General features: G+C 46.6%; 1 protein-coding gene across 7 annotated transcripts in view; it reads left to right on the top strand.

Annotated features, from left to right (window-relative positions):
• Positions 1-26,659, top strand: part of NIN (ninein) — a 63,552-nt gene that overhangs the window by 25,604 nt on the left and 11,289 nt on the right. For 4 of the 7 annotated variants that reach the window (XM_017825511.1, XM_017825509.1, XM_017825507.1 and 1 more), the window contains 23 exons: positions 752-939; positions 1,989-2,135; positions 3,079-3,246; positions 4,968-5,104; positions 6,488-6,628; positions 6,780-6,954; positions 7,552-7,662; positions 8,447-8,536; positions 10,157-10,310; positions 10,652-10,773; positions 11,012-11,538; positions 12,269-14,263; positions 15,404-15,529; positions 16,347-16,416; positions 17,140-17,355; positions 17,705-17,818; positions 18,998-19,120; positions 19,640-19,753; positions 20,751-20,897; positions 21,686-21,868; positions 22,551-22,700; positions 23,008-23,106; positions 26,017-26,208. In XM_017825511.1, coding sequence (XP_017681000.1) covers positions 752-939; positions 1,989-2,135; positions 3,079-3,246; positions 4,968-5,104; positions 6,488-6,628; positions 6,780-6,954; positions 7,552-7,662; positions 8,447-8,536; positions 10,157-10,310; positions 10,652-10,773; positions 11,012-11,538; positions 12,269-14,263; positions 15,404-15,529; positions 16,347-16,416; positions 17,140-17,355; positions 17,705-17,818; positions 18,998-19,120; positions 19,640-19,753; positions 20,751-20,897; positions 21,686-21,868; positions 22,551-22,700; positions 23,008-23,106; positions 26,017-26,208 — 5,489 coding nt within the window. Of the gene's footprint in view, positions 1-751; positions 940-1,988; positions 2,136-3,078; positions 3,247-4,967; positions 5,105-6,487; positions 6,629-6,779; positions 6,955-7,551; positions 7,663-8,446; positions 8,537-10,156; positions 10,311-10,651; positions 10,774-11,011; positions 11,539-12,268; positions 14,264-15,403; positions 15,530-16,346; positions 16,417-17,139; positions 17,356-17,704; positions 17,819-18,997; positions 19,121-19,639; positions 19,754-20,750; positions 20,898-21,655; positions 21,869-22,550; positions 22,701-23,007; positions 23,107-24,205; positions 24,267-26,016; positions 26,209-26,659 lie in introns of those variants that run through there. The other 3 variants (XM_017825512.1, XM_017825514.1, XM_017825513.1) reach the window with 3 other exon arrangements.

The following is a 26,659-nucleotide window of genomic DNA, read 5'->3' as shown; positions in this document are numbered from 1 at the left end:
AAACCTTCTTCCTTTTAATTGCTTCGACACCTCTTCTGCATTTCAGCTGCTCTCTAACTCCTACCCTATGCAAAGGGACCATGTTTTTTATTCCTAAAGCTACTTTTCCAGCCCCAGGAGATGGCCTTGCAGCTCCCTTGATCCCCTAACTGCCCAGGGGAGGAGGGGTCCCTTCTCCATCTTTACCTGGATAGAGAACTGCCCTTCCCCTGGCTGGCAGCCCACGTTGGCCATTGGACTCAACCACATTCCCAAAGATCCTCCTGGCCACCATCCCGGCTCTAGGTCACCCTCAACCTGGTCAGGCACTGGCACAGCTGCCCAGGGCAGTGGTGGAGTCCCCATCCCTTGGGGGGAATTAAAATGTGTGGACGTGGCACTTGGGGACATGGGTTAGTGGTGTCCTTGGCAGTGCTGGGGGAGCAGTTGAACTTGGTGATCTGAGGGATCTTTTTCAACCTCAACAATTCCATGATTCTACAGACATGAGTTTCCCTCCCCTGTGGTGGCACATGTGAGCTGAATGCTGAGCAGAACCTTCTGGTGGACTGAGATGCTGCTGGGATCAGTATCCATACCCCAGAATGCCAGATGTGCTCTGAGCAGGATGAGCTCAGGCAAATGATCCCATGGGATCGGATGAGCCAGAAAGGAGCTCTGCCCACCGCAGCAGCAGGTCCCCTGTGATGTGCAGACCCCCCCAGGTCTTCTGGTGGCCACCCCAAAAAGCAGAGCAATTTCCCATTTCCAGGACAGCTGCGCTTCTGGAACCCGGACGACCTGAACGCCTCCCCTGGCACCTCCCCCAGCCCAGACTGGATAGAGGAGAAGCTGCAGGAGGTCTGTGAGCACCTGGGGATCACCAGGGATGGCCACCTGAACAGGAAGAAGCTGGTTTCCATCTGTGAGCAGTACGGGTTGCACACGGTGGCTGGGGAGGTGAGTGACCATGTACAGACCTTCACAGCACTGCCTGTGTCCTGGGATTTAATGTGGCTCCCCCAGATCTGTCCTGGTGAACAGGTTGCTACTTAGGAGTTTCCATCTCTAGCCCCTGATTTTTCCAGCAGTATTTTTGGTGTCATACCATCAGATGTGGGTGGCTGCTCTAGGAGGAGGCAGCTGCCAGCCTTACACCGTCGCGTGCGTGTCTCCTCATGCAATTGCAGAGGAAACTGGAATTTAAAAACATTTCCTGGATTCCAAGCATGTCTCCTTAATCCCAGGAATCTTCTAGCTAGACAGTAAATATGGGTTAAATATTCATAGGTGGTTGCTTTCGACTTTGTGGAGGCCTCTGGGCTGTTTCTGTCCTGCTGCAAGAGTCCACGAGAAAATGAATTCTTCAGCAAAGAAAGTCTCTTGTCAACTTAGGATTTCGTTTTATTAGAAAAGTCGGACTTTTTGCATCTTAAAACAACATGGCTTGTAATAATTCCCTCCATAAAACATGAGTCTGGGCAGGTATTCCTTTGCAGTATCTGCAATGAAATGTTTTCAGGGTATTAAGGCAGAAAATGGAAAAGATAAACTGTGGGCAAAGAAATAGTGAGGGACTAATCTGAACATCTCTGATCCTGCTCTTCAGAAAGCAGCACGCCCTGAAGCATAAAACAAATTTATTATAACCTTGCAGTGTCTTACTGTGTTTTTTTTTGCCTGGTCACTTCAAGCTGCTGAGGGTTTGGCATCTCTCAGTGCGTTGTGCTGAATTCCTAAGGTCACCCTGTCTAGGGAGCAGAATGAAATGAGGCTTTTTTTTCATGCTGCCTCATTAAATAGAGGCTCCAAGATGGTCATCGAGCTTTTTTCGTGGTGTCTGTGTCTGCAGTTTTCCATGTGGAGGTTGCTGTACCAGCATTAGGCTGATGTGGTACCTGAGAACTCCTGCTTTGCTCTTTTTAGAGCCTTGGGAATAGGATGTTTCCTCTGTGCCAGGTTGTCACTGTGGTGGTTTGGTGATAGATGTGATTTCTGTCTCCTTGCAGGTGCTCGAAGAGGTGCTCCACAACCTGGAGCAAGATGGGACCATGAGTGTAGAGGATTTCTTTTATGGCCTGATTAAAAATGGGAAGTCACTGACACCCTCGGCGTCTACTCCGTACCGACAGCTGAAACGGCACCTCTCCATGCAGGTGAGAAACTGAGGTGGATCCTGGGGAAAAAGGAGGGGGAGAAGTCCTGAGCAAATCCCACTTAGCCTGTCTCCTCCTCTTGCTCACCATCTGTCCCTGGAGGGGCAGCTGTGAGGGTCCCCCTGCCCTGTGGAGGCAGGAGGTGGTGACAGGGAGCTGCTCCAAAAGCAGATTTCAAGTTCTCTCTCTCTCAGAAAAAGCTTCTTTGGGAGGGTTGGGGGGAGATGAAACAGAAAACACCCTCATGTTAAAGGGGAGGTGGCTCTGGCAACCTGTGAAGTGCAGTAAGTAAATGGTGTAGAGTTATAGAATCCTAGAATGGTTTGGGTTGGAAGGGACCTTAAAAACCATCTTGTTCCACCCCCCTGCCGTGGACAGGGACACCTTCCACTAGCCCAGGTTGCTCCAAGCCCCATCCAACCTGGCCTTGAACAGTTCCAGATGGAGCATCCAGTATAAACTGGGTGCAGGGGGAAGTGATACCTGGATTAGGCTGGGGGCTAAGGACATGCAGGTCCCATGTCTCTTCTCCAATTATTACTTATTTTCGGAGAGAGAGTTTGAAATCTACTCCCTGTCTTTGCCTGGAAGCTGAGGGCTGTACCCGAAGCACCTCTGCACGTTCTCCCTGCAGCCTTTTTGGGGGAGGTGACGCTCAAAGCTGAAAATGAGCAGTGGAAAAACACTTCTGGAGCACTGGGGACAGCTCTGAAACTGCCCCTCCTCAGATTTAGTTTAAATGCCCAGTGCCCGGTTGCGCCGCGGCGCCGTGAGGTCAGCGGGAGTGCTCCCACTGGGCGTTTGCTTGGCGGTGAGGAGCAGCAGGCCTTAATCCTTAATCTCTGGAGCAGGGAAATTACATTTGTAAGCCTCTGTGGGGCACGGGGTGGCCAGATGCCTGGCGCTGCCCGTACCCTGTCACACCCTCACCCTCTCCCGGCAGTCCTTCGACGAGAGCGGGCGGCGCACGACCACCCCCTCGGCCATGCCCAGCACCATCGGCTTCTCCCTCTTCTCCAGCCTGGATGACGGGATGGGGTACGGCTGCGTGGAGGGTGTCCTCGACTGCTGGCACCAGGAGGGCATAGAGAACAGCCAGGAGATCCTGAAGGTAACCACCAGCTCCATCCCACCCCTTGGATGTGGTTTTTTTTTTTTTTCCCCCCCCCCAGTGTTGGATGCTGGATTGTAACTGAGTTATTTTTTTCCCCCTTCTAAAATCCCTGGGTTTTTTCCCTTTTAAAACTTCCCAGAGGAGCTGCCCTATCCCTGGAAGTGTCCAAGGCCAGGTTGGACGGGGCTTGGAGCAACCTGGGATAGTGGAAGATGTCCCTGCACATGGCAGGGGTTGGAAGGGAATGATTATTAAGGCTTCTTCCAACCCAAACCATTCTATGATCCTATAAAAATTCCCAGTGCTAGTGACGACAGTTCTGCGAAATTTCCAATAATTTCCTTTATGGTGCATCCCACAGAGATGGAAGCTAATGATAAAAATACAGTGTGATTTCCAGCTTAGCTCAAAGGGGTCACCTATATTTGTTAGAAAGCAATTTAATTCCTTCCCCTCCCTGAATAGCTGCACCTCTCAGCACTGGAGTGACCTGAATTATTGCTGGTGCTGAGGTGGAGAACAGCACTTGAAACCCTGCCCAGTCCTTAGTGTTCTGTCAGGGGGAGTAAAAGGGTGATGGGGGTGCAAATCAGATGCCTGAATAAACCCCATCCCCGTCCATCTCACTAGAAGCTGTGGATGGGAGAGGGTAAGTTCACGTGGTGGTCTCTGTTTTGAGACCCTCGCTGGGTTCCCAGCAATGCTGACTCTGTGATTCCCTTGACTTTGCATATCCATGTGGATATTGAACGCCCAGGTTGTAATAACCTCTGTCATTGCTCAGGCTTTAAAACCCACTTGTAGCCTGGGCTTGCACAGGGCAGTTTGAGAACGTGGGACCATCTTCACGAGACCTGTGTGTCCACCTTTACCTTCTCTTCTGATGTTGCTTTCCACTGGCAACTTCCTTTGTTCCTGGTGCCACTGGGGTGGTTTCTCCAGTGTCTGCAGTGTTGCAGCCCCACCACGAGTACTTGCTCTGTGCTCCTGCAGAGTTAGATTGAATTAGGAAATCATTTAATTTGGAAAACACTTCTAAGATCGAGTCCAACCATCAACTTCACCACTAAAATGTGTCCTCAAGTGACACATCCATATGAGTTTTGAATACAAAAGGAAAGGCCTTTCTTCAAGGCCAAGTTGGACAGGGCTTGGAGCAAACTGGTCCAGTGGAAGGTGTCCCTGCCCATGGCAGAGGGGTTGAAATGAGACCATCTTTAAGGTGGTCCCTTCCAACCAAACCGTTCTGGGATTCTATAAAATTCCAAGCAGTTGCTGATAACTTGCTTTCTAAGAGGCGAGATCCTTGCCATCAAATCCTTCCTGGTTTTGTGTTGCCTCTATTGCAAGGGCTGGTTCTGTTTAACATCAACATCTCCAACCACTTTGTTGCAGCAGTTGCTGTTTAGGAAGGCCGCTGTCATTAGATCCTCTAGAGAATTAGTGCATTTCATCAGGCCTGGGCTTAATTTCCTGTTGGCCTTGCAGCTCAGCCGGGACACTTCCCCATCTCCACAGCTGGCAGCAGCTCTGGAACGCGGGGAGGTGGCAGAGATGTCTGGTTTATTGCCCCGGAGGCGTTTGTGACAGATTAATTAGCGAGCAAAGATCTCTTCTGAGCCTCCTCGTTTCATCCTGTCACTTCACGTCCAAACGTCTCCAGGCTCCCGCGGGGCAGGGGGAGCTCGTTCCGCTCTAACGACGCGTTGTTTTTGCAGGCTTTGGACTTCAGCTTGGATGGGAAGGTGAACTTGACGGAGCTGACGCTGGCCCTAGAGAATGAGCTCCTAATAACCAAGAATGGGGTCCACCAGGCAGCCCTGGCGAGCTTCAAAACGGAGATCAGGCACCTCGTGTGAGTCACCGGGATCGCTGGATGTGCTGCTCCGTCGGGCCAAGCAGGAGCTGAAGGGGCAGCTGAGCAATGGTGGTGTGGACGTGGCACTGGAAGGCTCAGTTCTCTCTTAGATTCCTCCCAAACTTCCAGCTGTCTCCTTTTTTTTTTTTTTTTTTGGAACACTCACCCCAAGGATTGCAGAAAAATATAGTGGAAAAATAAAAAAACGAAAGCAGGATGTTGGTCCCAGTGTGGGAACAGTCTGGAAGTGGTCACTGCTATTCCCAGTGGTCCTGGATGGCCAAGGGATGCACAGTTTAGGACGGAGGCTGGTGCAGTTTGTTATCAGTACCTTTAATCCAAACTGATTTCTTGCATCCCAGAGCTTTTGCCATGTGATAGACGTGAGGGGAAGGTACAAAGTCACTGTGCAACCCCCCTTTTTTCATTTGAAAGTCAACACAGTTTGGCTTTGCACTGGACTTGCCATGCAGGTTTCTCTGTTCAGAGACTGTGGGAGATGGGAAACATTTCCCTGTGTGTATATTTATTAATTTATAACTTATATATATGTATTACTGAAGCTCAAATTTTCCCACACACCAATTGATCCTCTTGTCCACCCCACTTTGGAGAACCTGGCTTTAAGCACTGCACCCTCAGTTTTGTGTGGATTCACTCCTGTTGTCATTGCTGCATCCATCTGCCACGCACCCGAGCTCCAGTTGTTTGTGGTGTTTTGTTTGTACTGTAAATCTTTGAGTAGTTTAGATATTCAGGGTATTCATACTCTCATATGATAGGCTGGAAGAGCTGGGGGTGTTCACCCTGGAGAAGAGAAGGCTCTTCCCTGGAGGAGACCTTTGAACCCCTTCCAGTACCTAAAGGTGCTCCAAGAGAGCTGGAGAGGGACTTTGGACAAGGGCTTGGAGGGACAGGACAAGAGGGAACAGCTTCCCACTGACATAGGGCAGGATTAGATTGGTTTTTGGGAAGGAATTCTTCCCTGTGAGAGTGGTGAGACCCTGGCAGGTTGCCCAGAGAAGCTGTGGCTGCCCTATCCCTGGAGGTGTCCAAGGCTGGGTTGGACAGGGCTTGGAGCAACCTGGGCTAGTGGAAGGTGTCCCTGCCCATGGCAGGGGGTGGGACTGGATGATCTTTAAGGTTCTTTCCAACCCAAATGAGTCCAGGATTTGATGAATTTGGGAAGCTTGAGGTCTCAGGACCTATGGGGATATTAAGACATGTCTGGAGCTGTGGGTGCAAGTTCAAATCTAGTGACTAAATGCGGTTGATAAGACCCTTGGGGAGCTTTCCGAACCGTTCTCCTCCCCCCTCCAAAAAACCCTTTGAGGGAGCAGGAAGGGGTGACCTAACCCAGGATGGCTCTGCTTCCCCTAGGGAGAGGTTTGACCAAGTGGCCAGAGAGAAGGAGAAGCTGCGGTCGGACTTGGAGAAGGCCGAGAAGCTGAAATCCCTGATGGCCTCCGAAGTGGACGATCACCACGCCGCGATTGAGCGCCGGAACGAGTACAACCTCAGGTGTGGTGTCCCAAATCAGCCCTCCCCTCCTCCTTGGCACAGCTGCCACAGCATCACGGGGACTTTGTGACACGGGTAGTGCCTTCCCTCCCAGTATTGCTTGCCACCTTCTCCTTTTAACAAGCTCTTCTCGCCTCCAATGCCTCCGTAGGAAGCTGGACGAGGAGTACAAGGAGCGAATCGCGGCCCTGAAGAACGAGCTCCGGAGAGAGAGGGAGCAAATCCTGCAGCAGGCGAACAAACAGAGGCTAGAGCTGGAGCAGGAGATTGAAAAGCTGAAAACAGATGAGAATTACATCCGGGACCGCCTGGCCCTGTCCCTGAAGGTAACAGGGACCCAGGAGTCGGGGTTTCCCCCGAAAGGGAGGGATGTGCTGAGCGGGGAGCTATGCTTGTGGAGAGGGTGTGTTATGGTGTGTGTGGAGCTGGCCAAAAGTAGTTTAAGCAGCCAGATAGATGTGTATCCATGAGAATCAGTTTTTGGGTCACCTCCGTGGGCTGTTCCTTGGATTGCTAAGGCTCCAGTTCAAATCTCTGCTGCCATCAAGTGCAGAGCGTGTGTGTGCACGGCTGCCTTGCTGGATCTTTTCCTGTCCAGCCAGGAGATAAAACATCTTGACAATGCTTAAAATGTTGCTTTAAAAATAAATTAAAAACCCCCCAGACATCTAAAGCAAACCCCAAACATCTTGCTGTTATGCCTTTTGATGCTTTATCACAAGTCCAGCGTTCACACTTGGCTGTGGCGGGAGTGGGTTGTGTGGATTCATAATTCCTGTCTTTGGCAGAAGCTTGGAACAGTGTCATGCTCCAACTTGAGTGGGAGTAACTCTTTTTTTTTTTTTCAAATGAGTTAACACAAGCTTATATTTTCCTCCTCCAAATGCTGAGGGTGTTGTGGGGGGGGTTTTTGTTTGGTCCAGGAAAACAGCCGCCTGGAAAGCGAGCTGCTGGAAACGGGAGAGAAGCTGGCCGAGTGTGAAAGTCTGGCAAGCAAACTGCAGAGGAACTTGGAAAACGTCCTGGCTGAGAAGGTAAACCCTCCTTTTCCCGGTGGGATTCCAGAATTAAATCCCTTTTAAGTTTCTAAGCTCGAGCTGCCAGTTTAACTGACAGCCAGAGGCTCCTGGGGTCCTTATCCAGGTAGGGCCAAGGTGACATGGATTGCTTTCCAGCTAAGGAAATTAAAGATGCTCCACCTTAGCTGTAGTTTTACTCTAATTAAAGTAGGAAGCCTTAGAACGAAGGAATCATCCTGCAGATCTGAGGGGATTTTTTTTTTTTCTCCTCAGTGCAAAATTTTGGATAAACCCAACAAGCAGGTCCTTTCCAGGGAAGTGGATCCGTGAGGAGTTAGGTGTTATATGGCATCTCTGCTGAAATAATGTGAAAATCAAAGTGAATGCCTGATCCTGGCTGTGTTGCTTTAAACTCATCAGAATATCAGCTTCTCCAAAGGCATTTGAGTTTGTGCATCCATAGACAAATGTTCATATGCTGGGATTCCCACCCAGCATCTGTTTTCCAGACTTCTCGAAAGTTTGGGATTATTTATTGTACAGAGATGTGCATGTGCTAAACTAGAAAACTGAAATCAGAGGGAGCATGAGAACTGTGGTGGCAGACAGTGTTTTGAGGGAGGTTGCTCATTGTTTCCCACTAGCAGGGAAGTAGAGTTTCTTTATTTAAAATGAAAAATAGAAGGGGAGGAGGCATAAGCTGCAGGACTGCTGGAATGGGCTGCAGGAATGGCATCCATGGTGTGCTGAGCTGGGCTGTTTGGTGGGTGAGTAACTGGATCCCATTCATGTGTTTCAGTTTGGTGACCTGGATCCCAACAGTGCAGAGTTTTTCCTGCAGGAGGAGAGACTGGCCCAGATCAAGAGCGAGTACGAGCAGCAGTGCAGAGTAAGTGGAGCCCAAAGCTGAGACCTGACACCCTTCTTCACCAAGACTATCATAGAATCATTTAGGTTAGAAAAGCCCAACTGTACTCCCAGCACTGCCAAGGCCACCACTAACTTTGGTGGTGTCCCCAGGTGCCACATCCTTACTGCAAACAGCAGCACAGGGGGGCTTGGAAAGCTCTTCCCACAGAGGCAACTGGCTGAGCTGAAGAGGATGAGGTGCCCCAAGGGTGAAGCCCCAGGAATTCAGAGTTGCAGGAACTTGCAGCAGAAATCAGATATATCCACACCTTGCTGGTTTCCAAACCACTGGCGTTTTATTAAAATAAAACTGAGAATGGAAAGTTTGTTTTCTCCTCCCCAAATCTTGTTTGGCTGAAAGACTTCTTCGAGGTGAGCCTGCAGGTTATCTATTTACATACCTACTTTCTGATGCCTGCAGTGGTACCAGTTCATCTGTTGCCCAGAGAAGCTGTGGCTGCCTCATCCCTGGAAGTGTTTGAGGCCAGGTTGGATGGGGCTTGGAGCAAGCTGGGATGGTGGAAGGTGTCCCTGCCCATGGCAGGGGATGGAACGAGGTGGGCTTACAGGTCCCTTCCAAACCCAAACCAGTCTTGGATTTTATGGTTCTATGATCTGTTCTGCACGATGCTTTTCATTTAAGAAAGGGCTGCCTTTGCCCAAGGCTGTCTGATCAGAAACAGCTCTCTTGGGAAGTTGCAGTTTACAAACAAAAACTGTCTGGGAATAGGTGTTGGATTGAAAGTTCTTGATTCGCAGCTGATTGTTCTATTTTTGAGTAGGGCTGATATAAATCACTACCCAGGGTTCGCTTTCTGAGCCTTTTCAGATCTGCAGAATTCTGTGTTTACACATTCAGGGAGTTATTTCCCTCAATAACTGCTGTTCCTGGAGCGGAGTGCACGGCATTTGGCACAAACACTCGGGATATTCTTCTGGCAAAGGGGCAGAAGTACCAGATGGTAAATGCAGCAATGAGGGGATCTCGTTCCTGATTTGATCTTTTGCTTCTGATTTGATTCTTTTATTTTTTCAAGTAGATGGCGTTTGAGGAGGTGTTTTTTGGCTCTTTGTAAAGGTTCCTGCTGTTTAATAAAAGGTCACAGGAAGAAGGAATCAAGTGAAAGGTGCCTGGAGCACGATATACTTTTTCACCTTTGAGAATTTTGCATCGTAGAATCATCACAGAATCCCAGAATGGTTTAGGTTGGAAGGGACCTTAAAGTCCATCCCATTCCACCCCCTGCCACGGGCAGGGACACCTTCCACTAGCCCAGGTTGCTTCAAGCCCAGTCCAACCTGGCCTTGGACACTTCCAGGGATCCAGGGGCAGCCACAGCTTCTCTGGGCAACCTGTGCCAGGGCCTCCCCGCCCTCACAGCTGGGAATTCCTTTCCAATATCGCATCTATCCCTTCCCTCTGGCAGTTTGAAACCATTCTCCCTTGTTGTTTTGCTGATAGGAGGGATGACTATGGCATGATGGATTATTGACAAGTCTTTCCCTACTGTAATTCCCACCTAAGTGTCTCATGGTTGATGGGTTGGATGCTCAGCTGCTTTGGTTCCTTTCGCTCAGATCTCCCTTTCCTCCCTCTCAGGAGCTGCAGGACCAGATCGATGAGCTGCACTCGGAGCTGGAGGAGTACCGTGCCCAGGGCAAAGTGCTCAGGCCTTCCCTGAAAAATTCCCTCTCGGAAGAGTTTGACATCGATGTGAAGAGTCACGGCAACAGCGGGATCGAGCCCGACCAAGGTAAAGAACATCTCCACTAGGACCAGGATCTGTGTTTTAGGGGTTGATGATAACATCTGGGAGGTAGTTCCATAAAAACCTTCCCAGTGAGACTTGATCACCACCTCTGTTTTGATACTTAATGTTAATTTGGAATATGACTGCTGGAGTATATTTAAAGCCGAAATTAATATTTTCAGTCACTTTGTCTGTGTTTGTGATGGGAATTTGAGAGCTGCAAGTAGCTGCCTAAGCAAATTTAAATTGACGAAATAATTCTGTTGAGAATTTTATATATTTATATGTTATGTAATGTTTTTATTCTAATATAAATTATTACTATCTAATTTTTATTTCTAAAGGACTTGGTTCAGAAGACTGTAACCCACTAAATATGAGCATAGAGGCAGAAATGGCCATTGAGCAAATGAAGGAGCAACATCACAGGGATCTACATCACCTCAAACAGGAGCTTGAAGACACAGTAAGTGCTGGAATGAGATGGTCTTTAAGGTCCTTTTCCCACCCAAACCATTCTGGGATTCTGTGATCCCAGTAAGAAATAAAGCTTTGCGAGGGAAATCAATGTAAGATGATGATGTGTAAATCAAAATGTTCAATAAAATGAATATATAAAACTATGATACGGAAATATTGAGGAAGACATCTCCATAGAACATTCTGTGGGAAATGAATGAATCAACCCTGTTTTCCTTTTGCAGGTGAGCCACTATGAAAAGCAGCTGGACGAGACAAAAGCCCACTGGGAAAAGGAGCAAGAGGATATGAGGAAGAAGTACTCCGAGGAGATGAATGTCATGGAAAAGCAGATCACTGGCCTCAAAAATCAAATAGCAGAGCTGCAGGGGGAGGCAGCAGCGCTCAGGGAACAGCAGGAAGAGCTCGACAGCAAACACAGCGACGAGAAAAACAAGTTACAAGTGTGTTTTGAGGAGGAAAAAGCCAACCTGCAGGAACTGCTGAGGCAGGAGCACGAAGAGGATGTTAGGGCCAGACTGGAGCAGGTGAACGAGAAGTTCAGCCAGGAACGGGAAGAACTGATTCAAAACGGTGTCTGGGCGGAAGAGAAGATGAGAGTCCTGGTGCAGACGCTGCAGGAGGAGAAGGGGGAGCTGGAGCGCGGCTTCCACGAGCAGCTGAAGAGGCTGGCGGAGGTGCACGCCCTGGAGAAGGAAGAGCTGCAGCAGGAGCTGCTGAGGAAGCACGAGCAGGAGCTGGAGGAGGAGAGGTGAGTGTCTGGTGTGCTGAACCTCCGTGGCTTGGCGTGGTGTCCAAGCTGGGCCTAGTGCAGACGAACCCATGGCACCTAATTCCGAGTGTTCTGACCGTACACTGCTGTTCCCTGTTCTATTCCACAACACTGGGCTGCTCACCAGGGTTTTTGGTTTTTTTTTTCCTTCTGACCTTTCTCAAGCAGGTATTTATATTAATTTTTAGCTTGCCCAGAGGCAGCAATGGTGTTAAAGCATAACCAGGCGTGATTAACTTGAGCTCTGTTCAGGATCCCTGTGCTTTACAAATCCCTGCTTTGTCCTTCTAAAACATCTGGGTTTTCAGAGTTCTCTGCTGAAGAAAGAAAGGGATGGCTGGGAAATGGTTTTTTAGCCAACATCACGTGTCAAAAGCAACTAAAACCATCCTGGGGTGACGAGGGAGATGAGGGTAAAAACATCTACCCCCACAAATCTCAGCACAGGAACAGAAAGGGCACACACTGCCCATGAAACCTTTTCTGAGGACATTTCATGAGCTGTTACACTCTTCCAAAGCTTTTCCTTTTTGAAGTTTCACCAAATTGCCTCAATTTTAACGTTAGCTCTCAGAAACACCCGTGCAATAGTACAAAACTCAGTGAAAAAGGGATTTTTTTTTTTCCAGCTTGTTTTATTCAAAAAGCCATTTTGAATCTCTTTGAGGTAGCCCAGAGTTTAGTAATATCTTATATTGACCGTGTTTAGGAATAAAATGGCAAGTGACTATAACAGAAGAGCATCTCATGCACAAACTCAGTTTTCTGTGGACACACAAACGCTTGTGAACAAATACGAAGAAACCCTCCAAAGCCTGGAAGGACGTTACCAGCGGGAGCTGCGTGAACTCGCTGAGCAGCAAAGGGAGGAGAAATCCCAGTGGGAGTTTGAAAGGAATGAGATTGCTCAGGAGGTCGCTGAAACCCACGAGCACCTGAAGGAGAGCCTGGCAAATGAAAAGGCTGTTTCTTCTGCCCTGACCCAGGAGAGAGATCTCCTGGAGAAGAACTTCAAGGAAGAGGTGAACAAGCTGGTGTGCGAGAGGGAGCAGCTCGAGAAGGAGCTGCGAGACCTGAGGAGCGCTGCCGAGGAGCAGGAGAAAAAGCTGAGGGAGAAGATAGCCCAGCTCCAGAACGACCATGAAAAAGAGCTTAAGGACAAAGACGAGTTAATATCCATGGTGGAGGAAAATGGGAAGCTGGTTAGGCAAAAGCTGGAGAGACTGGACAGTGAGTATAAGCAAGAGAAAGAGGAGCTCAACTCCAGACTTCTTGCTCTGGAGAGTTTAAACAAAGACATTTGTGCAAGGGCAGAGACAGAAAAGGCAGAGATGAGTTTGGAAATCTCAGCCCTTCAAGGGAAAATACAGAAACTGCAGTGGGAGGCGCGTGGTTTTTCCGCCCTACAAAGCCATTACAGGGCCCTGGAGAGCGAGTACGCAAAAGCCAAGAGCAAAATTGCTTCTTACCCTGGTACAGCACCTCTGGGGGATGATGCAGAAGTTCTCCAAAGCCTGCAGAAGGTGCACGAGCAGGCTGTGAAGGAGAATGTCAGGATGGCTGCCCAGATCCTCAGGCTGCAGCACCAGCTCCGAGCTGTGGAGCAGGAACAACCTCCCAGTCCCGGCTGCTCCGACTCCGGCTCAGAACCAGAGGGAATAGATCCCAGTTTTGAAGGGTTGCCCAGTGATTGTCAAGATGCAGAGAAGGGAATGGATTCAAATGTCCTTCCACCTTTGGAGGCTGACATTACAGACCTGGAAGATCTGACAGAGGTGGATTCAGATTTGGAGGAAGGATGTGCGAAAGCCGGAGCGGGCGGCCACACACTCAAGGCACAGGGGTGTTGGATACAAGGAAGTGAAGCAGCTCTGGATGCTGATGGCAGTCAGGATTGTGACAGGAACCAAGAGCTGCTTTCTTGGGTGCCTCTGCTGCCAAAAAAGAGGGACCTCGAGAAAGTTCCCAGAGCAAAAATGCTACACAACGATGTTAGACTGCAGAAGGTTCCTCCACTAAATGGCAGAATAGCTCCTAAGAATAAAGGGTTTGTTTCTGATGCTTTGAAGCTGCAGGTTGAGCTTGAAAAGGCTGAAGAACTGAGCGAAGCCTCTTCCCTGTTGGATCACACTCCTGGATCAACAAACGGTGACCTGAAAAGCGTTATAGCTCAGCTTTGGAAAAGGGTCGAAGAGTTGGAAGACAGATCCATGGCACAGGCTGAACTTCTGTCACTGCAGGAAGAAATTCAGGTGGAAAACGAGGATCTGAAAGCTGAAATGATGCAGTTAATTGAAAGGAATAAAGTGCTAGAAGACAACCTGGAAAGGCTGAGAAGCCTTCGTTGCAAACAGGAAGAAAGCGAGCTGGAAAGCGTCGAGTTCAAGGAGGAAAACACGCAGCTCCTCCAAAACATCACAGAATTGGAAGATGTCCAAGAGCAAGACGTAGATTTGCACAGTGACACAAGAGGTGGGAAGCTGGAAGAACGTCCCGCAGCGTTCCCAGGCCAGCAAGACAATTCTCAAAGCGACGGCGCGGCGAGAGGGACGTTGGTGGAAAAGCCCGACCAGGAGGAGAAGGCGGCTGCTCCGGGCATCCCAAACTCCGTGTCCTTCCACCGCGAGGGCGAGGAGAGGAGCGTGGTGACACAGGGCTTGCAGAGCACGTGCACTGAGCTGCAGCAGAAGGTTGATATCCTGAGGTAACGTAGTCTTGCACCGACGTGCCGTAGCCACACTAACCCCGATCCCACCCACCGCTCCACACGCTGCACGGCTCCTGCATTAACCACTCTAGTCTAACTCTTGAGTAGCAAGCAGTGCCATGGACTCCTAACTCCTCTAATCCTGGATAACCACCATTGGAATAAATAAATAAATAAATAAATAAATAAACGTGTGTGGCTTCTCTCCCTGACCACAACCTAACCCGAGTGGTAAACCAGGAGCGACCTGCCAGCTGTCCTGTGGACGTAGTCACCATCGCAGTGTGTAGTTTATAATACAGAAACCCCTGTATTTCCATGTCCAAAATCCATGGTAACACTTTCCAGATTGCTTTTAGCTTTTACTAATATCACTTCACTCCGTTTGTTCCCTTCTAGTCCTGAGTGTTGCTCGGAATGCTGAAATTGCTCCTATTTTTCACAGTATTTCACTTAATACTGGAGAATTATGGTAATTTGAAATGCTAAAAGGGCTTCTGCTTTTTCCTTAATATTTAAGTTAATACAAGAGAATTATAGTGGCTTTTTGTTCCCAGTTAGGTGTTTGATATGGTAAATACCATTATAACACAGAGTATCATAGGTTTTACCTATTTGTTTTTAACTGCTGTATTCCAGCAAGGATTTTTATTTTTTTTATGGATAAAGTGGCTACAAGTGGCTTAATTATTGTTCAGCACCAGCTTCCTGGAGGAAATTGTTCTTTCAGGTGTTGTACCGTGGCTAAGTTATTTCTGTACAGTCGCCTGAGGACAGAAAAGGCACTTTCCAACAGTGCTGTTCCCAGAATTCTGAGTTCCACTTGGGGAAACAGCTTGCTTTCCTGGCAGTCTCCATATTGTGGGGTGAAGCTATTTGTAACTTAAGGACTGAAAGATATAGCAGCTTTTTAGATTTTTAACTATACAAGAACACGCCAAAAGAGCCCCTTTTTTAAAGAACTGGGGAGCGCTCTTACTAAAGAAACTTGAAATATGAATATACTATTTATACACAAAACAAGCCAACTGTAGCTTTGCTTTGAAGCATTACAGGTATATCTCAGGCTTGGAGGGCTTTTTCCACCCTGGATTGTTACGCAGGAACTGTTCTCACTGTCTCCTCCCTCTGCCCCAGACGCGAGGCCGAGAAGCTCCGAGAAGAAAACGCCGTTCTGAAAAACGAGGTGACTCTGTTAAACGAGGAAGGAAGCGCTTCCAGCCTGAAGCTGAGGGAGCTAAACGGATCCAGGGAAGAGATGAGGTGAGAATTCCGTGGGGCACGTGCCCAGTGGTGCCTTCAGGCTGTTGCTGCAGTACAGTGGGTTTATATCCCTTCTCTCCGAGCTCCTTCGCGTGTGAGATATTCTACAAATCTGAAATGGGCTCATTTCATGGTGCTGTTGGAAATCTCCAGCAGGTTGACAGGCTATTCCTCATCCTTTTCCCTGCCCATTCCTAGAAGGCAGGCTTAGCTGTAGGCATTGAGATGACCCAGTAACACACACAAGCACAGGACCTACTTAGGAGCTGACCTGATGCAATTATTTGTGCTTCAGCAAAGGCAGGGAAAGGCACACATGTGGCAGATTATTCCAGTCATTTGGTCTTGGATAAGTGCAGAACTTATTCTTCTCTTCTAGAAAAGACCTCCATGGGGCACCTTGAGGGTTGAATTCTTGCCAGACTTATGCAAAGCAGTGATGCTGAGCCAATAAATAAATATCCAGAATTATCGTTTTTGACGATGCTAAAAAACAGCCCATTCTTAAAATCATGGAATCATTAAGGCTGGAAAAGACCTCCAAGATCATCAGGTCCAACCATTAACCCAGCACTGCCAGATCCACCACCAAACCTTGTCCCCAAATGCCACATCCACGTGTTTTTTGGACACTTCCAGGAATGGGAACTCCACCCCTTCCCTGGGCAGCCTGTGCCAGGGCTTGACAGCCCCTTCAGTGAAGGAATTTTTCCTGGTGTCCAACCCTGACACAACTTGAGACTGTGTCCTCTTGTCCTATCTTAATTAATATATTCATAAGCGATTTTAATGTTAATGAGCTTTTGTTTTTCCTTAGGCAAAAGATAGAGGCTGTGAGGAAGGAGAAAGTGGCTGTACAGAAGATGGTTGAGAACCTGAAAAAGCAGGTGTGTGGTCAGAGCCCAGAACCTTCTCTCTAGAAACCATCACTGTATAAAAACTGTTCCTTGGATGGTCACAAAGGCAGCGGAAAACGACCATTTTATAAATTTAAACTTTGACAGCTGTTCTTATTACCTCCTTGGGATTGATTTGAGGCTTGTTTGACCTGCTGAGAAGACAACAGCTGTAATTATCCAGCTCACAGAGGCTTGAGAGCCCTTTCCAAAGTCAACTTGGAAAGTTTATTTCTTAGAAATATAAAGTTTAAATTTTTGTTTTGTAGTCTTTGTGGGTAATGCTTTGCAGTAGCCCATAGGAAATAGAGATGATGTGACTCAGCCTCTGCTTATTTCCCAGCTGGCTGGTTCTAGGAATGCTGCCAGCTGTTATCCATGTGATTGCTACTTTTATTTTAAGGGTGGTTTGTTATGCTGGCCAAAGTAGAAGGTTTAAGTAGCTTTTACGTTCATGTATTGCTGAGGAAAATTCTTCTTAGAATAACCTACTAGGATAACCCTCAAAATCCACATCAGCATGGCAAAGGGAAGGAGGAACAGTGCTGTGCTGGGTGACTGATATAACTGGTCTAATTAAGGCCAATTAATTGGTCAGAGTCACTGTTGGAGTGACACTTGTCAGATCTTTAATCCCCTTAATAGAAAGGAAATATTAAAAACCTCGTTCCCAGTGGAAAATCAGTCATAGCTGACACTGCTGTCCCCACTCAGGTGGCAGATCTGAAGACCAGGAACCAACAGCTGGACTCTGAAAACACAGAACTGAGCCAGAGGAACTCCAAAAATCAAGCAGATGTGCAGGATCTCAATCAACAGCTGGCAAGGGTGCTCGAGCAAAAGGAGAGGGAAGAGGGAAAATGTACCCTGGAAGAATGGGAAAAGGAGAGACTGGTACTGAAACAGGAACTGGAAAACTCCAAAAGAAAGGTACAGGATTATACCGGGACAATTGGACTTCCAGGTGCTATGGAATGGGCATCCCTGTCTTGGGATGTGTGGGGGGTTTCAGAGCTGAGCTTTGCTAAGTTCTGGCTTAAACATTCCTGCGTGGGGCAGGAAGGAAGGCCTGGCAGCAGCCAAAAGCCAGGAGGTAAAAACGTGCAGGTTGACCTTGAAAACGATGCCAGGTATTTCCCTGCACTTCCCAGCGTGGCTGTTGTGTTCATCCAGTGCCATCCCAGCTCTAACCACTCTCACTGGCTGCAGCATCCTCTGCTTAACCTTTGGTACCCTGTGAGTCTCCTGAACTGAAATCTGAGCCCTTTGCTTTTTGCAGTCCTCAAATCTGGTGTCGTCCCTGGAGGTGGAGGTGTCAAAGATGAAGGTTCAAGCTCATCTGATGGAGCAGGAGAACCACATCCTCAAGCAGGAGCTGGAGAAGACAAAACAGGTATGGCATCCTATTGCTCGGAGAAACTGTGGCTGCCCCATCCCTGGTAGTGCTGGACAGGTTGGAGCAACCTGGGCTAGTGGAAGGTGTCCCTGCCCATGGCAGGGGGTGGAATGAAGTGATCTTTAAGATCCCTTCCAACCCAAACCATTTTGTGATTCCATTTGAGTGCTATCACATAATTCTCACCATCTTTTAATGTATTCTGGGTTGAGAAAAGTTTAATTTCTTTAACTTCTTTAAAGAAAGGTCATAAAAATAAGGGAATGTAACTCCTCTTGAAACAGTCTCTGTTTCAAGTGAGGTTGGGCTCACTTAGACTTTGCCAAAAATCTTTTGGCAGTTGTGGATCTACAGGGAGAAGCTTTGGTAAGCACAGAGATTTAAAGCTCTAATCAAGGAATAGACAGGGCAAATGGGATCCACAGGAGAACATTTCTCTGTGTAATTGGTGATACCCATATAGCTCCATTTAAGGGCTGAGCTCTTCCAGCATGTCCTCTCAGAGAGAATTCCTATTGCTAAATCCATCTGGAGATACGGGTGGAGATGATTTCCTGGAGGGCTCAGTTATCTCCTGTATAAACACAGTTCAACTGGCTGTAAATATATGCTAATAAACACAGATAATGAAGGCTACAAATGAGTCACCTCCCTGATCAGGGCTCCACAAAGTCATTTTCTGTGCAAACCACTCATTTGAGACACCCAATGCTCAGGGTTGATAATGGTCTTCAAAAAGCAAAAGCAGCTGAGGCCTGTTCAGTAATGAGTGAATTGTGGCTGGATGTAATTACAGGCAGGAGATGGAGTGAGGAAAGGCAGGAGAGCCTGGGAGAAGGCAGAGTGCTCGGTTGGGGAAAGGATCAGAAGTCAGCAGTACAGTGGTTTTCCCTCCATGTATTTTCACACATCTATTTAGATTAAATATTAGGGAGAAATTCCTCCCTGGGAGGGTGGGGAGGCCCTGGCACAGGTTGCCCAGAGAAGCTGTGGCTGCCCCTGGATCCCTGGAAGTGTCCAAGGCCCAGGTTGGACGGGGCTTGGAGCAACCTGACCTAGTTGAGGATGAACCTTTAAAGATCCCTTCCAACCCAAACCATTCCATGATCCCACGACTTGCTTGCCAACTTCTGCAACAGCACAGAAACACAACTGTGAGGGGTTTGCTTTCCACAGCTGCCCAGATGCCCTGATCTCTCTGACCTCCAAAACGAAGTTTCGAGCTTAATTACGAAAAATGAAAAGCTGCAGAAGGAGAAAGAAGCCCTGAGCGAGGAACTGAACAGATGTATTGATAAGGTAAGAAAGAACTGCAAATCCACATCACTTAAAATTCTTGTATCATTATCTATATCACCACAACCTGTAAAACTACTTTGGATCTTTTTTTTTCCTTACCCTCAAGCCAGATAAAGGCTGAATTACCACTGCCTGATTTTTCTTTTTTTTCCTAGCTGGTCTGAGAGAGGAAATCTTAAATTCTGGAGCACAGCTTTACTGTAATTTGATTATGTAGAAAATTCCAAACGTTGCAGTAAAGAGAGGCCTGGGTATAAATACTGCAGCAGGACAAGGAAGACAGTGTTCTTGGACTTTTATTGCAGCTTTAACATGCTGTAACTCTGAACTTGGGCAGAGTAACTCATGTGCACAGTATAAATAATGATCCCGTTGTGTGGAAATTCAGGCTGAGGGAGCTGAGAGGGTTTTTTTTTCTGCTTTCTTTGTGTGGCTGTAACTCCCTCTGGGTTAACCCTCAAAGTCAAACTGAGTTAGAGAAAATCCTGAGTGAGGCTTCCCTGCGTAATCTCATTGCAGGTAGCTCAAGTCAGCTGCTTGGAGAGTGTAATTAGCAGCTTGAAGCAGGAGCAGAAATCCTGGGAACAGCAGAGTCAGGCACTGAAAGCACAGCTCACCATCTCACAAGAAAAGGTACAAAATAGTGATTTGTTTGTTTGTTTGTTTATTTGTTATAACCCTAGATAAAAAGCATCTCTCGTAGTGCTTCCTTTCCCTAAAACCCCCTTCTGATGTGTGCAAAGATGTGGTGCAGCTGAGAGTGGCTGCTTTGATGGGCTTTCAGAGTGATGTTCTTGAAGGACAAGAGGAAACTTCTAAATAGAACAAGGGACTTTTTCCTCCCCCCCCAAAAAAAGTGATGCTGTTTTGCACCCACAGCCAAGTTACTTTTGCCAATTCACTCTGCCTGGTTGTCCCTGAAATACTGCAGAAACTTTGCTCCTGCTCTCCTGGTGCAGGAGAGGGGTGTGAGCATCTGGCTGCTTGGCTGAGCACTCTCCTTGGCCATGGGCTGCCAGGAGGAATAAATAATTCAAGGGAAATCTTCTCTTCCAGCACGTCCCAGCAAATGTTCAGGGCTGGAAGGTGTCTCTGTTAAATGCAGCCTTGTGTCTGTATTCAAGGTGGATGGCTGCTAACTTGGAACAGGAAGTTGGAAAATCATTTGGAATTATAGAGTTGTAAGGTTGGAAAAGCCCTCTAAGATCAAGTCCAACTATTCCCCAGCACTACCTGGGCCACCACTGACCCACATCTTCAAGTGCCACATCCACAGGGCTTTTAAATCCCTCCAGGGATGGGGACTCCACCTCTGCCCTGGGCAGCTGTGCCAGGGCTGGACAACCCCTTTCCATGAAGACATTTTCTATAATATCCACTCTAAACCTCCCCTGGTGCAGCTTGAGGCCATTTTCCTCTTGTCCACTTGTTCCCTGGGAACAGAGCCTGACCCCCACCTGGCTCCCCCCTCCTGTCAGGGAGTTGAAGAGAGAAACTCAATTTACCATTTTCAGGGGGGGTTGTCAGCATTGTACCTTCACTCCTTCCATCAGAGATCCTAAACACACGTGGCACCTGGTCCACAAACATGAAATCTTGGTCCAGCAAAGCTGATTCCTGCTTTTTACAGGTTCAGAGCCTTGATGAAACACTGCAGAGCACCAACCTCCAAGTGTCCCGACTGAAATCCGACTTACGGGTGACGCAGCAGGAGAAGGAAACTCTGAAACAGGAGGTGGTGTCACTGCACAAGCAACTGCAGAGCACCAGTGAAAAGGTAAAGGGCTTCAGGGGCCTCAAAAGATAGCTTTAATTGTTGTATATTGTATATAATGTGCAGATTTTAATCTGACTTTTAGAAAACTTTATTATTTTAAGCGTCGAATGTAAAGGTCAATCCATCTGAGTTTTCATCCTTCCCTGAAAGAAACCTTTTGCCAAAACCAAAAACCCAATTCTGTGGGTAATGCATGGGTTTGCACCTATCAACTATAAAAATTAACTAACTAATCGACTGAGGATCTAACTTCCAGTCCAACTTAGTTTTGAAAGGTAGAGAATTATGCCAGCCTCTCTGAACTAATGAGGATTTGTAACTGGAGGAGGTTGTAGACAGCAGTCTCGGGATTGGTATTATGGGTTCAGTTAGTAATTTGGCTTGTTTGCCCTGTAATTAAGGAATATTTAATGTCCACATGGAAAAGAGGCTGTTTCAGAATGGTACAACAGGAACTAAATTACAGCTATTACTGACTAATATATAATACTGAGTCCTATTTTGCTCTAAACAGAGCACAAATTGCCTTTTTTTTTTTTTTTTTTGTGGTGTACTCTGTGCACTTGTTCTGCACTCAGTTATTATCCATGATTTTAGTGGAGGGAAGCACTTGGGCTTTGCACGTTGGGTTTCTTAGGAGGGAAAATAGTGTGTAGGCTGGGAGGAAAACGGGAATCCTGCGACTTTAGAGTCTGCAGGTACCAAAAGTCCACGTAAAACCCACCTGAATAGAGGAAATATCTGCTTCTTTGTTTAAGGCCTAACCCTGCAATTCTGTCTGTCTTAAGAATCGGGTTCTGGAAGGGGCTGTGCCTTCCCCAGGGCTGCAGGACCAGCAGGGGCCAATGCACTGGGATGGAGTGGAGCAGCTGACGGATCATCGGGAGCAGAGCCTGCTCCGGCAGGAGAATGAGAGGCTGCAGAGGGAAGTGCAGAGCACTAAAACAGACCTGGCTCACTCCAGGGAGAAGGTAACCGGAGCAAGGGGGCAGATCACAGGAGGGCTGGGGCTGGGAGGAAGCTCTGGAGGTCATCCAGTCCAACCCTCTGTTCGAGTAACCCAGAGCAGGTTGCACAGGATCACATCCAGGCAGGTTTTGAATATCTCCAGAGGTGGAGACTCCACAGCACCCTTTGGATATTTCTCTTCTTTAAAAGAAAATCCCGTTAATTCTTCTCCCGTTAATTCTCTGGTCCCACTTCCAGTTAAAACCCTTTCATTTTTTTCTTTAAAAAAAAAAGATTCTTAATATTGCCAGCATTCTTCCTGTGCAATTTCTTGGCTCGCAGTAATAGGCAGATTAGGAGGAGGAGGAAGGGAGGGAAAGAAAGAGAAAGGGAAAGGAGGACAAGATGCCCAAAGCTAAAGTATCAAAAATACCCCAGATTTGCCCAGAGAAGCTGTGGCTGCCCCTGGATCCCTGGGAGTGTCCAAGGCCAGGTTGGAGCAACCTGGGCTAGTGGAAGGTGTCCCTGCCCATGCCAGAGGGTTGGAATGAGCTGGGCTTTAAGGTCCCTTCCAACCCAATCATTCTGGGACTCTGAATCCAAAGTCAATTGCTGCTCAGTACTGTAGGTGAAATAGATGCAAATAGATTTTTTTTTTTTTTTGGATCACCTGGAACATCTTTCCCCATTTGCTCTTCTCTTTAGATCCGACAGCTGGAATCTACAATCCTTTCCCTAAAGCACCAAAAGCATCAAAGCCAGTCAGGCATCGTCAAAGCCATAGAGCAGGAGAAACTGAGCCTGAAGAGAGAGTGTGAGCAGCTGCAGAAGGAGTTGTCATCTGCAAACAGGAAGGTTAGTTTTGGGTGGCGAAGTGACAAGCTGTAACTTCGTTCTTTTCCTCCCAGTTTTGTGCTTTTTTTGTCTCTTATAAAAAAAAAACAAAGCCCTGTCCCAAGGAACTGACTGTGCCCTGTGCATCTGCAGGGTGACATTCACTTGTGGAAAAGCATGGCATTTGTCCAAGTACTCCTGTTTTTGTAGTCTTGAGTTGTCTTTAATGGTTCATGACTTGAGTATTGGGGAGAAAAAATTAAAAAAAAAACCCAGATAAAATAACCAACTGCTATTTCTCTAAGGAAACTTCTCTTGTCTCTGGTAGATCAGTCAGATGAATTCTCTGGAACGTGAACTGGAAACCAGCTCAGAAAATGAAGGGCTAAGGAAAAAGCAAGTCAAGCTGGATGATCAGTTAATGGAGGTACTTCTCAATCAGTGTTGACTGTGGGGCTTTATCCCTGTCTCACTCTGCCTGTGGATTTGTTGCAAAACAGCTTCCAGATGTGTAGGAACAGAGAAAACAGATTGAAACTGGAAGAACTAATCTCTCCTAATATTTAATTTTATCTTTCGTGACCAAGATGTGAGTGTGACAAACGTTGTGGCTTATCATAATTCACATAAGGCTTCAGGTGTAAAAGCAAATAGCAAAGAAACTTGTTTCTGTGCTTTTGAGGCCAGGCAAACACTTCCCTCTTCCTTCCTAAAACGTGTCACCTCAGATTTCCTGACTAATGTTTGTGTGATGCTGCTCTTAGTGTAGAAACCTGTTCTTATTTACTGTGGGAGTGATTTGCTGAATTTAAGCCTTGTTATGTTATCGTGATAAACCAACAATTTATACATTTTACTGTTGTTTCCACTCATGCCTTGAAATTTTCAGTTGAGATTCTTCCAAAGGCTGCAAATTATGCTGGATATTAAAACTGTATAACTCTGAGGAGTCCTTGGACTGGGCAGAGCTTAACTGTGTTTAGTGTGAGCCTTAAGGTCAGCCCAGACCTCTGAGTTGTCTCTCAGTTGGTGTCCTGGCTTTGAGTTTATAGCATAACATTAAAAAAAAAAAAAAAGAAAACCACAATTTTGGCTTTTGCTGTAAATCAGAGCATCTTCCAGATGAGGCTTTTACGACACTTTATTAAAAAGGCTTCATGTTTTTCATCAAGGCAGCAAATAGGAAACATTATGCTGAATATACGATGTAATTGGTTATAAAACTGTGAAAACTTGATTAGTAAGTACAAGATTTTGACAAGTTAATGAAAAGACTGTTTATACTCCCTGTGCTTTTATTTATATAGTCTTAATTAAGCTTTGGGAAAACGCCAAGCACTGTTAAACCCTTCAGTATAAGCACCAAGCAGGGAATTGAGTTTTCTGCTAAAATGTGTATTTCAAGCACGTGGGATTTTTGTTCCTCCTCTTAATGTTTTCCAGGCAGGTGTGTATGTAACATTTTGTGCCTTCTAACTCTCTCTTTTTGTGCCTGTTCTCCTTTTGTTCATGGCTAACCTGGCTAGAACTCAGTGGTTGGAAGTAGCAGAGAAGGGTGCAGTTCTCTTTCTGAGATAGTGTGCGAAGGTAGAGCAACGATTTTTGATGTACTGCCATAGCATGGAGAAAACATTGTTGTTTTTTTTTCTTTTTAATGGGTTTTTCCTTTTATCCCGTGCATCTTTTTAAGTAAAGGAGCCACTATTCATTTCAGTGTCGATTTTTCACTTGGACTGTCCGTGCAATTTGATTCTGTGCCCCCAGAAGCTGAAAATTCCTAAGGCACCGCCTGAAAAATGGAGAGAAATAACCCGACTGAAGTAAAAAAAACAGTTAAACTTGAAAGTGGAAAAAAATGAAAAGTGGCTGCCTACTAACCCATTGACTGTGAGGTTTGAAGGTGTTTGCATACTTACCCTCTGGTACTTGCATGCTTTTCCACCAGACTGTCCAGTGTATCCCTAAATTAACTGCTCTGTGATCCCACTTGGCACCATCCCAATAGTTTAGCAAGTTCATTATTGCTCCATTTTTTTTTTTTTTTTTCCCCCCACAGATAAACACAGCAGGGCTATATTGTTTTCATTATTGTCTCGCTGGTATTTGTTTTTTAAGATGCTGTTAACACTGATTGACTGTTTCTTCATTAGATACTCGTGTGCTTCACAGCAGGACAGGAACCCCTAAAGAAATTCCACAAAAAGCTCATTATTTTCACCGTTTCTATTGTCAGGATAAGAACAGCTCCTTTCCAGACAAGTTGATTCAAGAGAACCACCCCCCCCAGATAACTTAAAAATACAAATAGTTTTATTTTAAAGTACCTGTAAACCTATTTTCTGTTTACCTGGGCCAGCAGAGATCTAGAGATGGTAACAGAAGAGCTGCACTATTGTAAAATATAGTTATAGATGAACTCAACCATTGAAATATGACTTCAAATTGAGGCTTAATTTTACCATGAGTGAAAGGAAATTAAAACCACTTGTGAAAGGGAAATTAAAACTACTAAGATAATCTTACACACCTTTTCCTAAGGGAACAGAGTAATAGTTTTGGGACAACAAGTGAGAATTTGTCAGCTGGGGAAGAAATTATTGATGTTATACAAATTCAAGCTGAAACATCAGGTATTTTTACTGTGCAGGTCTGGAATTCTTTAGTATTATAAACTCTTACAACTGTGAGTTACTTACCCGGGTTTTACTTTAGTCTAAAAAAAAAAAAATCTAAATTATTTCCTGTGGAAAATTATGATTATTTCCTTAGCTCTCAATACTTCTACAGTTAGTAGTGAACATATGGAAAGATCCATAGGGGTTTAAATATTGAATTTTGAATTTAATGGAATAAAATTGCTGAAGTCATCATAAATGGCCCTGAAAATTTGTTGTGCTTGGAGAATATTCTCTCTCCATCCTAAATTTAAGACTAGAAATAACCAGCACAACTTCAGCGCTTTTATTTGTAAACAGGTGCTATTTTTAGAAGAGCTGCTGAGATGGAGGTTAAAATAAAAACTGAAAATTAAGAAGGACTAAGTTAAAGCTCACCTAAACTAAACTTTGACGGGTTTCACCAGAAATTCGGTGGATTTATCGTTCAGGTCTGAAATGGTGGATCAAAGCTCAAATTCCCTTAGAACTGCATGTAGCCGCATCTTTTTTTTTCCCCTTGGAAAAAGTTGCCTGTGGAGCTTCTCTTGCTGAGTTCAGGCTTGTTTCTGTTGCACACAAGAAATCTGAGGAGCAGCCTGATGTCTGGAGCGTGGCTGGACGGTCCGGCCGTGCCCGTGGGTGATTTATGGTTGGGGTTTTTTTTCCCCCCTCTTCTCCAGATGCTCCACTCCAGCTCCAGCGGGATGCGTAGCCAGAGCCCGCATTCCTGGGAGCTCCAGCAGCAAGGCTGTGCCGTGGTGCCCAAGGAACAGTTCCTGCAGCTCCAACACCAGCTACTCCAGGCGGAGAGGAGGAGTCAACGGCTTCAGGAAGAGCTCGAGAGCCGACCCTCGGACACGAACATGCAGCAGGTAAAGCAAAGCTCCCGTTGATCCAGGGCTTTCGACTCCTAAAGGATAACCCACTTGTCTTGGGTTTTTCTTTTTCTTCCCCCCCACCCCTATTCTGATGAGATCCCTTCTCCGTTTATGCCAGTTCAAAAGTGAAAATGAAAACTCCTTCCATCCAAAGTCTGTACGAGGGGAGGCTGTTCGGCGTCTTTAGCCTGAGCCACAGCTTGGTTCTGAAGTGCTCTCCATCCTTTTGGAACCCAAACCACTCCCATCCACGTTCAACTGACTTTTCTCCTTCTGATCCTTTCTGTGTTTTGTAGGGGTTTTTTTGTTTATTTAATGTCCATGTCTGGAACTATTATTTTTAACAATACACCGCACCAGATCCGTCCCATAAAATCCCAGTTTGGGCTGGTCTTGTCACCTGGAATTCTGTCGGTTGTAATGGAGCAGAATATGAACAAATGAG

This window comes from Lepidothrix coronata, unplaced genomic scaffold (assembly GCF_001604755.1).
Source record: "Lepidothrix coronata isolate B3197 unplaced genomic scaffold, Lepidothrix_coronata-1.0 Scaffold119, whole genome shotgun sequence".
Classification (NCBI taxonomy): domain Eukaryota; kingdom Metazoa; phylum Chordata; class Aves; order Passeriformes; family Pipridae; genus Lepidothrix; species Lepidothrix coronata.
The sequence above is the reverse complement of the archived record's forward strand: the minus strand, read 5'-3'. Positions and strand labels throughout refer to the sequence as shown.